At 53.3% G+C, this 12,794-nt stretch overlaps 1 protein-coding gene across 1 annotated transcript in view; it reads left to right on the top strand.

The window, feature by feature from the left end:
• Positions 1–3,037: 3,037 nt before the first annotated feature.
• The window catches only part of LOC127587421 (high affinity nerve growth factor receptor-like), a 34,844-nt gene continuing 25,087 nt past the window's right edge, over positions 3,038–12,794 (top strand). Inside the window, 2 exon segments of the mRNA XM_052045718.1 lie at positions 3,038–3,841; positions 6,665–6,739. Of these exon segments, the coding sequence (XP_051901678.1) occupies positions 3,654–3,841; positions 6,665–6,739 (263 nt within the window). The 5' untranslated portion in view covers positions 3,038–3,653.

Below are 12,794 nucleotides of genomic sequence, written 5' to 3'. Positions count from 1 at the left end.
CTCCTGCTCCCCTCTCCTGCTCCATCCCGCTCCTGCTCCCCCCACTCCACCCCGCCTCTCCCCCCTCTCCCCCTCTCCCCCACTCCCCTACTCCCCTACTCCCCCTCTCCCCGCTCCCCCCTCCCCACTCCCCCTCAACCCCCATCCCCTGCTCACCCGCTCCCCCCATCCCCAATCCCCTGCTCCCCCTCAACCCCCCTCACCCCATTCACCCCCTCCCCCCACTCCCCTGCTACCCCCTCACCCTCCTCTCCCCCCACTCCCCTACTCGCCGCACCCCCTCTCCCCCCGCTCCCCCCCTCCCCTTCTCCCCCCTCTTGTCCTCGCTCCCCCTCTCCTGTCACTGACAGCCTACCTGCCACTCTTGGCAATGCCCCACAGGCAGTCATCCTGGGACAAGTGGTTGTCGAGGACCCAGAGGAAGGGTCTTGGGAAGGTGGGCAGGATATTCCAAGCCACTCTGGAGGAGGTGGGAATGGGAGAAGATGCTGGGTTCTCCGAATCACACCCCCCACATTGTTCAGGACACCCCACTGCCAGGGTCTCCCACTGACCATTGTCCTGTTGGGGCCTCTAACCCAAGGAACTGTGGTCATCTCCAGAGGATGCAGCGAATCCCCAGGGTATGCCAGCTCTGTGCTGCCCCACGCGGTGGATCAGCCAACCGAAGACTCCCATGGGCTGGGCGAGGTTCCAACCAGGACGGCTCCCCAGGTACGGATGGGAAGCGGATCAGCCTCTGTGGATCCTGGCAGGAGCCCAGGACAGGAACGGGCACACGTCCCTCCCGTTTCACAGGGTGACCTCCAGCCACTCACCAACCACAGTGGACACTGGCAGCACAGGGGCACAGCAAGCTCTCAGAATCAACACTGTCTTCCCCATCTGTCTGAGTGGTGACTTGTCATGTCCCTGCAGCTGATTCAACACTGTCCCGTCACACACTCCCGGGGCATGGGTTCGACAGGGTGCCATGGATGTTATCTACATGGACTTCAGTAAAGCATTCGACAAGGTCCCTCCTGGTAAGCTCATCCAGAAGATTAAGGCAGATGGGATTCATGGTGACTTAGTAGGTTGGACCCAGAACTTGCTTGGCCACAGAGGACAGAAGATAGTGGTAGAGGGGTGTTGTTCTGGCTGGAGGTCCATGATCAGTGGTGTTCCACAGGGTTCAGTACTGGGACCCCTGTTGTCTGTGAGAACATCAGTGACTTGGGTGAAAATGTAGACAGGCTGAACAGTAAGTTTGTGGATGACACAAACATCGGTGGAGCTGTGGACAGTGCAGAGGGCTGTCAAAAGATACAGCAGGAGATCACTTACAGGTATGGGCAGAGAAATGGCAGATGGGGTTTAGTCTGGGCAAGTGTGAAGTGTTGTACCTTGGGAGGTCAAATGTAAGGTGGAGGTATACAGTTAATGGCAGGGCTGTCAGGAGCATTGATGCACAGAGGGAGATTGGGGTGCAGGTCCACAGCTCCCTGAAAGTGGCAACACAGGTAGACAAGGTGGTAAAGAAGGCATATGCCATGTTTGCCTTCATTGGATACGGTGCTGAGTAAAAGAGTCAGGAAGTCAAGTTGCAGCTGTATAAAACTTTGGTTAGGCCACATTTGGAGTATTGTGTGAAGTTCTGGTCGCCCCATTACAGGAAGGATGTGGAGGCTTTGGAGAGGGTGCAGAAGAGGTTCACCAGGATGCTGCCTGGATTAGAGGGCATGAGCTCTAAGGAGAGGTTGGACACACTTGGGTTGTTTTCTCTGGAGCGAGACAGGGTAGTTCCCTCTACACCGTCCCATCACACATACAGGGTCAGACGCAGAGTGAAGCTCCCTCCGCACTGTGAGCCTTCCATTACCCAGTATCTGATGATCGAGCACATTTGTTGATGACAAATGGAGCTTTGAGCTGACCCAGTGACCCCTAGGGTCTGTTTTCGAGCTGCTGCAGGTAAGACACCTGTCACAGGTTTACAGGGAGCTCCACTCCCCTCGAACTGCTGCCCAGAGACAGGTCTCACCCAGAGAAATTGCAGCCTCCTCTCCCCGCATTACTCTTTCCTGATCTCTTTAATCCCTCTCTCACTCTCACCAAGTCATTCACAGTCGGAGTCTTCCTCTAACACACTCACACCATCCCTCTGACTGTCCCTGGATGTCACTCCCCGTGCTACAGCATCGACAACTGGGAGTGACTGCGCAGTTCACGTTGAATCATTCATCCTCGTGGTCAGAGTTCCAAATCATGCAGGGTTCTAGCTCCTAATTAACCCCCACCCCAGCCCGTACACCCCTCCCTGTCTCTGTGACACCCTCCGGCCCCTACACCCCTCCCTGTCTCTGTGACACCCTCCGGCCCCTACACCCCTCCCCGTCTGTGTAACCCCCTCCAGCCCCTACACCCCTCCCTGTCTCTGTGACACCCTCCGGCCCCTACACCCCTCCCCGTCTGTGTAAACCCCCTCCAGCCCCTACACCCCTCCCTGTCTCTGTGACCCCCTTCGGCCCCTACACTCCTGCCTATCTCTGCACCACAGCTGCTCCAGTCGAGCCTGGATCTCTGGAATCACCTCCCCGAATATCTCCAGCCCTCGGCTCCCTCCCGGACCAAGCTTTGGACCACTGGTGGATGGGGAGACGGTGCCCGTCTCTCGGGATGGTCTTGCTGGGATTCTCACTGCCCAGCTCCCGGACCCGGGGGAGGGGAGGAAGCCGTTGGCTTTGACGGGAGAGAGCAGCGATGTTCACGCTGGGAATTGTGTCGGAAAATCTATAACGGCTCAAAGCAATTATCCTGACTGGCAAAGCAAGCTGCATTAACAGGGAGAGCCGGCCGCTCCTTGCCCCTCCCCTCACCCTCTGATTCATTGTATAACCCTATTTGTCAAAACACACACAGCAATCTTCGACAGGTTACAGACACTGGGGACCAGCAAGGCTTCACAGGCAACTTCCCTTTAATTTGCACACTTCCCTTTAAGAGCTGCCCCACTGACATTCCTGGTCCAGTGCAGATCTGGCTCCTGAGCACACAATGTGAAGTGACTGGCCGTCTCCCTCCCTCTCTCTCTCTCCCTCTCACTTTCCCTCCATCCCTGGGGGACCTTCCACTTCTGTGACCCACTCCCGCACCCTGCCCCTCTCTCCCTTTTGCACTCTCCGTCTCCCTCTCAATCTCGCCACGTTTCTCTCTTTCACTCATTCTCTCTTCTTCCTATCTGACACTGCTCTCTCTTTTTCTGTCTCTTGCTCTCTTTCTGCCTCTCTCATTCTCTTTCTCTCTCTGTACCTCTCTCTCCCTCTCTCTCCATCTCTGACCCTCTCTCTCTTTTACTCTCTCCATCCCTCTCTCCCTCCCTCTCCCTCTCTCTCTCCCTCACTGACACTCCCTCCCCTCTCTCTCTCCCTCTCTCTCTCCCTCCCTTTCTCTCTACCCTCTCTCCATTCTCTCTCTCTCCCCTCCCTCTCTCTCTCCCCCCTCTCCCCATCTCTGACTCTGTCGCTCTCTCTCCCTCCCTCTCCCCTTCCTCTCTCTCTCTCCCTCTCACTGACACTCCCTCCCTCTCTCTCCCCTCCACCTGACTCTCTCTCACTTTCTCTCCGTGGGGCACACCCTGTGCCTCCCCAGGCCCCTTGGGTGCAGAGCTGGGCATGGACTCGCCCCCCTTCCCCAGGACGCTGGTGTGGATACTGCTGCTGGCTCAGTTCCCCCGTCGGATGGTGGCCGTGTGCCCCACCCACTGCAAGTGCTCAACTTCCTTGCTTCAGTGCTCGGGGGTCGCTGGGGGAGAGGACTTCCCCTTCCTCAACCAGGATGAGAGGGCCAACGTAACTGAAATGTGAGTACCGATCCCCTCTTCTCATTTAGTTTCCATCACTCCAAAACCCCACCGACCTTCCCCCCGCCCCCCACCTGCCCCCACACCCCACCCTCCACCCCCTGCCCCCACCCTGACCCCCACCCCCCACCCGCACTTCACCCTCCAACAGCTACAAGAGCACCGGCCTTGCACCACCTGGATCCAACCCCAAAACCTCACCCCAAGACCAGGCTAGTCACCTGCAGAAGGCATCACAGTCGATCTCCATCAGGTCCTCCTTAAATCAGCAGAACCAATGGAGTCAAGTGCCAAAAGCAGCGGTCTGACGGGATGGGTTGGGACAAGGGGCTGGAGGGGAGTTTCTCAGCAACACCCGCGGGGAGGGGAGAGAGGTAGGGGTGATGAGGGGGAAATTCCAGAGCTTGGGCCTGGACCACTAAAGGCACGGCCGCTGGGAACAGGCCAATGGGATCAGGATAACCAGGAGGCTGGAACCACAGGACGGATGTTGTGGAGGGAGCAGAGATTTGGAGAAGTGGGTGCAGGGAACAGCCCCTCCCTATCTCTGAACCAGGAATAGGGAGGGGAGTGAGAAATAGTCCAGCCCCTACACCCCTCCCCATCTCTGTAACCCCTTCCAGCCCCTACACCCCTCCCAGTCCAGCCCCTACACCCCTCCCTGTCTCTGTAACCCCCTCTGGTCCCTACACCCCTCCCTGTCTCCTGGGTGGGGACGGGAATGTCTCCTGGGTGGGGGAGACGGAGATGGCAGACACTGGAATCTGGAGCAACACACGGTCTGCTGGAGGAACTCCGCAGGTCAGGCAGCGTCTGTGGGGGTGGGGGAGGGGGACGGAACTGTTGATGTTTTGGGTTTGAGACTGGTGGTGGGGAGGGGAGATGGCCAGTGTGGGGGGGGGGGGGTTGGTGAGAAGGGGGACTGGGAGGTGATTGGTGGACTGCGGAGGGGGAGGGCTGATGGGCAGATGGAGCTGGGTGGCTGAGGGGCTGAGGTGGAGGAGGAGGCCCTCCGACCTGTCCCCACCTTCAGCTCCACTCCCCACCCCCCACCCCACACCAGGACCACCTGTCCTTCACCTTTCACCCCTTCTCAGTCTATCTCGGGCTCCCGTCTCACCACCCGCCCCCCCCCCCCCCACGCACCCACTATTTCCCCTCCCCACCTCAGTTCCCGCGCTGGAACTCGACCCGAGACATCGACAGCTCCCCCCTCCCCCCACAGACTTCCTCCCAGCTAGTGCGTGACTGGCATTCTCCATGCCTGGGGTTGGTGAGAAGGGAGATCAGCCAGATCACGTTGGAGGACAGGGGGGTATGAAGGGCTGAGTGGCCGACTGCTCCTGTTTTCCTGGTTCCTGGTGTTCCTGATGAGGCTTTCTGCAGGTGCCATGTAAATGTACATTGTTGGTGACGAAGCCTCTGTGGACAACAGACCCATCTGTGTCTCACACCATGTCCAACACCAACCCACTCAGGACCCACCCCGTGTCCCACACAGCGTTCCGTCCGTGACCCACTCCATCCCGCACAGCGTTCCGTTCATGACCCATTCCGTGTCCCACACAGCGTTCCGTCCGTGACCCACTCTGTGTCCCACACAGTGTTGCATCCGTGACCCACTCCATGTCCCATACGCCGTTCCGTCCGTGACCCACTCTGTCCCACACTGAGGTGGGAATGCTTCCACTTGGTCTGTCACCTTCTTAACAGAGACCACAGAGAGGGAATCAACCAGGGTTCCTGCCCCCCATCACTGCCCAGTGAACCCGGGGTTAGAGAGAGAGGGGGAATCAGCCGGGGTTCCTGCCCCCCATCACTGCCCAGTGACCCTGTGGGATCTGGAAGGGAAAAATCAGCTCTGCTGATTCCACCGCCCCGTACCCCAGGATCACTGGGCTCCGGAGGGCTGTCCCCCTCTCTCCAATGGGAAGGAGGTGGAGCAGGGAAGCCCCCCGTCCTTACTTCCCTGTGTCCTGTGACACATTCCTGTCTCACACTCCCATCACCTACCCTCACCCACACACTGGGGAAACAACTAACCCCCCCAACCCTGAGGAATGAGGGAGGAAACCTATTCCCTCCTCCCATCCCTGCTCCTGTCTGCTGGGCTGTTGGCCGTGGTGGGATCACACCCCACGTCCCACGCCGGCGTTAACAGCCTCCACGGAGCTGTAATCAGCCAGCAGGGCGCAGGCAGCTCGGACAGTGAGCGAGCCCAGGGGATGTCCTGCTGGGAGGAGAGGCCATTAATCAGGCCTCCAGTTGCTGACTCAATTTGCAGCTGCAGCAGTCTCCCCGGGGTTTGTTCCAGCTCAGTGGGAGTGTGTACACCAGGCAGGTCGTGTGTCCCACAGCTGGGCATGCTTGTCAGCGTGTACTGGCACATGTGTGTGTGTGTGTGTGTGTGTGTGTGTGCGCGCACATGTTCATGCATTTATGTGTGTGCATGTTCATGCATGTGAGTGCATGTGTGTGCATGTGTGTGTATGTGTGCATGTCTGTGTGAGTTGTGCATTTATCACACATGTATCCCTGTGCATGCACACACACATGTATGTGCTCTGCATGTCTGTGCATGCTGCATGTGCCTTTGTGAGGCAGTTGCCCCTGGGTGTGTGTGAGGGTATCTGTGTGCCTGTGATCATGTGTGTGAGTGTACATGTGTGCCGATCGGAACATTCACCACTGACTGATGTATGTGTAGGTCAGGGTGTGGAAGGAGGGAGTGAGGCAGGCATGTAACACACCTGTCGGGACCTCGGTGGGGGGGTCCTTCAGATGATCCCACTACCTGACCTCTGATGTCTGTGCTCCTTGCAGGTATATCGAGGGTTGGGCTGGACTGAAACATCTGACTGCAGCTGAGCTGGAGCACTACACCAAACTCAGGAACCTGTGAGTGACCCCTCTACCAGCCAGAGTAACAGCAGCTCCTCACCTGGCCGGGAGTAATAGTGCCTCACCTGGCCGGGAGTAATATTCCTCACCTGGCCGGGAGTTATAGTTCCATCACCTGACTGGGAGTAATTTTTTCTGACCTGACTCGGAGTAATAAGCCCTCACCTGGCCGGGAGTAATAGTGCCTCACCTGGCCAGGAGTAATATTCCTTACCTGGCCGGGAGTTATAGTACTTAAAGGATGGCAAGGTTCAGGAACCTCGGATGATGAGAGATGTTGTAAACAGAGTCAAAATGAAAAAGGAAGCTTACGTAAGGTTCAGGAAGCTGAAATCAGACAGGGCCCTTAAGGAATATAAGCAACATTCCAGACATTCGAGAGGGTCAGGGGGCAGAAGTGAGTGTGGTTGCTATTACTAAGGAGAAGGTGCTTGCAAAGCTGAAAGGTCTGAAGGTAGAGAAGTCACCTGGACCAGATGGACTACACACCAGGGTTCTGAATGAGGTAGCTGAAGAGATTTGGAGGTATTAGTAGTGATCTTTCAAAAATCACCAATCAGGAATGGTTCCAGAGGACTGGAAAATCGCAAACGTCACTCCAATCTTTAAGAAGGGAGGGAGGCAAAAGACAGGGTTATAGGCTAGTTAGCCTGACTTCAGTGGTTGGTAAGGTGTTAGAGACCATTATTAAGGATGAGGTTTCGGGGTACTTGGAAACACACAACAAAATAGGCTGAAGTCAGCATGGTTTCCTTCAGGGGAGATCTTGCCTGACAAATGTGTTGGAATCTTTTGAGGAAGTAACAGGCAGGAGAGACAAAGGAGAGTCAGTGGATGTTGTTTACTTGGATTTTCAGTAGGCCTTTGACAATGTGCCACATGTGAGGCTGCTGAACAAGACAGGAGCCCGTGGTATTACAGGAGAGGTACCAGCGTGGATAGAAGGTTGGCTGACTGGCAGAAGGCAAAGAGTGGGAATAAAAGGGGCCATTTCTGGTTTGTTGCCAGCGACTAGTGGTGTTCCGCAGAGGTCGGTGTTGGGTCCGCTACTTTTCACGTCAGAACATAGAACACTACAGCACAGTACAGGCCCTTCGGCCCACAATGTTGTGTCAACATTTTATCCTGCTCTAAGATCTATCTAACCCTTCCCTCCCACATAGCCCTCCATTTCTCTATCATTCATGTGCCTATCTAAGAGTCTCTTAAATGTCCCTAATGTATCTGTCCCCACAACCTCTGCCGGCAGTGCGTTCCACACACCCACCACTCTCTGTGTAAAAAAACTTACCTCTGACATCCCCTTATACCTGAAAATTATGCCCCCTCATGTTAGCCATTTTTGCCCTGGGAAAAAGTCTCTGACTGCCCACTCGATCTATGCCTCTTATCATCTTATACACCTCTATCAAGTCACCTCTCATCCACCTTCACTCCAAAGAGAAAAGCCCAAGTTCACTCAACCTATCCTCATAAGACATGCTCTCCAATCCAGGCAGCATCCGGGTAAATCTCCTCTGCACCATCTCTAAAGCTTCCACATCCTTCCTGTAATGAGGTGACCAGAACTGAACACAACACTCCGTGTGGCCTAAGCAGTGTTTTATAGAGCTGCAACATCACCTCAAGGCTCTTGAACTCAATGCCCCGACTAATGAAGGCCAACACACCATATACCTTCTTAACAACCCTTTCAACCTTCATGGCAACCTTGAGGGATCTATGTATGTGAACCCAAGATCCCTCTGTTCCTCCACACTGCCATTAACCTTGTATTCTGCCTTCAAATTCGAGCTTCCAAAGTGTATCGCTTCACACTTTTCCGGGTTGAATTCTGAATCCACACAGCCAAGTGTCCCTGGATGCCATGCCTCCTGACCTTCTGAATGAGCCTTCCATGAGGAACCTTATCAAATGCCTTACTGAAATTCATGTACACCACACCCACTGCTCTACCTTCATCAATGTGCTTTGTCACATCCTCAAAGAATTCAATCAGGCTCGTGAGGCACCACCTGCCCCTCACAAAGCCATGCTGACTGTCCCTAATCAGCCTGTACTTCTCCAAATGCATTTTTTCAGTTTTTTCTTAATAATCTCTTAGAATCTTTTTCTGTTTACCTAAGACTCAGCCCCCATACAAAAACCAAGAAAATTACTGCCAGTAACACAAACTAACTAAGTTACAGGACATTTCCATTTGTTGCTTTATTGTAGGCATTGGACCCAAAGCTTTAAAAGCCCAGTAGGCTGCCCTCCGACAGCAAAGCTATATCTGCACAACAGATGAAGTGTGTTCCTCATGTAAAATTGCCAGCAGGAATTCTAGTCTTGCATGGCCACAAGCGGGTTTTTAAAACTCAGATGAGGCAGGGCCAATCACATGCTGCTCACAGGCTAAAGTTTGGGGAATGATTGCAAATGAGCCAAGCTAGAAGTCTTGAAGTCACTAATCGTTAATTCCCTTAAAGTCTTGCCAATAACCAAAATACATACACGTACACGCACATTCAGAAGCCAGTTTGCAATAAATAGAATATATGACACAGATTTGTTTTGCCATTACTGCTCTTACTTGGACCAATACTGGCACCATGCCTGGTGCTAATCTTCAACAATGCACACAGTAAAACACAAGCTGCCTTGCAAAAACTGGATCTGGATTTCAATTCAACTTTAATATTCACGATACTGGAGCACAGGACTGCTCTTCTTCCAAGGGCCAACAGTTCATGTCTGGTGGCAACAGAACTTGGCAATGACAGCTCTTAGGTAATGCAAAGTTGTTTAACGTGATATGTTAATGATCTGGATGTCAGAATTGAGGGCTCTGTGGCCAAGTTTGCGGATGATACAAAGGTAGGTGGAGGGGCAGGTAGTATTGAGGAAGCAGGGAGTCTGCAGAAGGACTTGGACAGGTTGGGAGAGTGGGCAAAGAAGTGGCAGATGGAATACAGCGCAGGGAAGTGTACGGTCACGCACTTTGGTAGAAGGAATAAAGGTGTAGACTATTTTCTAAACAGGAAGGGAATTCAGAAATTGGAGCTACAAAGGGACCTGGGAGCCCTAATGCAGGATTCCCTGAAGGTTAACTTGCAGGTTGAGTTGATAGCAAGGAAGGCAAATGCAACATTAGCATTAATTTGGAGAGGACTAGAATATAAAAGCAAGGATGTAATGCTGAGGCTTTATACGGTGTTGGTCAGACCACATTTGGAGTATTGTGAGCAGTTTTGGGCCACATATCTCAGAAAGGATGTGCTGACGTTGGGGACGATCCAAAGGAGGTTTACGGAAATGATCCCTGGGGTGAAAGGGTAATGTGTGAGGAGTGTTTGATGTCTCTGGGCCTGTACTCGATGAAGTTCAGAAGGATCAGGGGGGATCTCATTGAAACCCACTGAATATTGAAAGGCCTGGTTAGAGTGGACGTAGAGAGGTTGTTTCCATTAGTTGGAGAGTCCAGGACCAAAGGGCGCAGCCTCAGAATAAATGGATGTCCCTTTAAAACAGATGAGGAGGAATTTCTTTAACCAGAGGATGGTGAATCTGTGGAATTCGTTGCCACAGAGGGCTATGGACATTGGGCGTATTTAAAGTGGAGGTTGATAAGTTCCTGATTAGTAAGGCTGTTATAGATTACAGGGAGAAAGCAGGAGAATGTGGTTGAGAGGAGACACGGGTGAGGTACTAAATGAGTACTTCACATTGGTATTCACCAGGAAGGATGTGAAGGACAGAGAGCAGGGTGGAGTATTCCAGTAATCTAGGGCATTTGGTATTGGTATTGGTTTACCACTTTGAGATTAAGGAGGACATGTTGTGTCTATTGAAGAACATTAAGGTAAATAAATTCCCAGGGCCTGAGGGGATCTATCCCAGGTTATTGAGAGAGGCAAGAGAGGGGATTGCTGGGGCCTTGACAGAGATCTTTGTGTCCTCTCTAACCACAGATGAGGTCCCAGAGTAGCCAATGTTGTTCCTTTGTTTAAGAAGAGCAACAGGGATAATCCAGGGAATTGCAGGCCAGTGAGTCTCACATCAGTGGTAGGGAAGTTATTGGAGAGGATTCTTAGGGATTGGATTTACTCACATTTGGGAATGTGTAGGCCAGTTGGGGTCAGTCAGCGTGGCTTTGTGTGGGGAATTTTTTGAGGAGGTGATGAAGGTAATTAATGAGGTAGGGAAGTGGACTTCAATAAAACTTCTGACAAGGTCCCTCCTGGTAGGCTGATCCAGAAGGTTAAGGCACATGGGATGCATGGTGACTTGGTAGTTTGGATTCAGCTTGGCCACAGAGGGTAGTGGTGGAGGGGTGTTGTTGTGGCTGGAGGTCTGTGACCAGTGGTGTTCCACAGGGACCGGTGCGGGGACCCCTGTTGTCTGTGATATATATAAATGACCTGGATGAAAATGTAGATGAGCTGTGGATGACACAAAAATTGGTGGAGTTATGGACAGTGTGGAAGACTGCCAAAGGATACAGCAGGATATAGATCAGTTACAGATATGGGCAGAGAGGTGGCAGATGGAGTTTAATCCAGGCAAGTGTGAGGCATTGCACTTTGGGAGATCAAATGTAAGGTGAAAGTGTACAGTTAATGACAGGACCCTTAACAGCACTGATGTACAGGGAGATCCTGGGTCCAAGTCCACAGCTCCCTGAAAGTGGCAACACAAGTAGATAGGGTGGTAAAGAAGGTGTACGGCACGCTTGCCTTCATCAGTTGGGGCGTTGACTGTAAGGGTCAGGAAGTCATGTTGCAGCTGCATACAACTTTGGTCAGGCTGCACTTGGAGTGTTGTGTGCAGTTCCGCAAGCTTACAGGAAGGATGTGGAGGTTTTGGAGAGGATACAGGAGAGGTTCACCAGGATGCTGCCTTCATTACAAAGTACTAGCAATAAGGAGAGGTTGGACAAACTTGGATTGTATTCTCTGGAGCGCCAGAGGTTGAGGGGAGACCTGGTAGAAGTTTATAAAATCATGAGAGGCAGAGATAGGGCAGACAGTCAGACACTTTTCCCCAGGGTAGAAATGCCAAGTACTAGAGGACATGTGTTTAAGGTGAGAGGGGGAAAGTTCAAAAGAGATGTGTGGGGCAAGTTTTTTTTCACACAGAGAGTGGTGGGTGCCTGGAATGTGCTGCCAGGGGTGGTGGTGGAGGCAGATACAACAGAGGCATTTGAGAGGCATTTACACAGGCACATGAACAGGCGGGGAATGGAGGGAGGGAAATGGATCATGTGCAGGCAAATTGACATCATGGTCGGTACAGACATTGTGGGCTGAAGGGCCTGTTCCTGTGCTGTAGAGTTCTGTGCAACTGGCCAGGAGTAAGAGTTCCTCAGTGAGGCAGGAGTAACTGTGCCTCAACTGGGCAGGAGTAATAGTTCTTCAATTAGCCACAGACAAGAGCTCCTCTTCAGCCAGAAGGAGAGATGGGATGAGCCAGAACAGCAGAAATTTTGGGGTGGTGGATGTTCTGGAGGGACTGGCCTGAGTAACGGGGCTGGAGTAATGGATGTTCTGGTGAGGGGACCGGAGTGAAGGACTGTGTCAGAGTAGGGGGCCAAAGTCAGGGACTGTGTCAGAGTGAGGGGGCCGGATTGAGGGTCTGCATCAGAGTGACAGATGTGCTGGAGTGAAGGGGCCGGAGTGAGGGACTGTGTCAGAGTGAGGGGGCTGGAGTGAGGGGTCCAGACTGAGGGACTGTGTTGGAGTGACGGGGCTGATGTGAGGGTCCGTGTCGGAGTGACGGATGTCCTGGAGTGAGGGGGCCAGAGTGATATCCTCTGTAGGTCCGGCCTTTCAGAGGGTGACCGAGCCCAGTCAGCGGTGGGTCGGGGGTCACAGTGACCAGTTGTGGTACAGGCGGCTGGGTCCTCCCCTCGTGAACCACCAGGGCTTTACAGTGACCCCATCACCTCCCCAGTTGCTGCTGACTCTGACTTACAGGTGATCTGCTCAGCAGGTCATCAGCACAGAACTGTCCATGGCAGGGAACGAAGGGAAATCAGGCTAGCACTGAAGGGCTGAAAGTTCTCTACTGC

The sequence above is a fragment of the Pristis pectinata genome, chromosome 40 (assembly GCF_009764475.1).
Source record: "Pristis pectinata isolate sPriPec2 chromosome 40, sPriPec2.1.pri, whole genome shotgun sequence".
Lineage (NCBI taxonomy): Eukaryota > Metazoa > Chordata > Chondrichthyes > Rhinopristiformes > Pristidae > Pristis > Pristis pectinata.
This window is presented reverse-complemented; position numbering and strand designations above follow the sequence as displayed.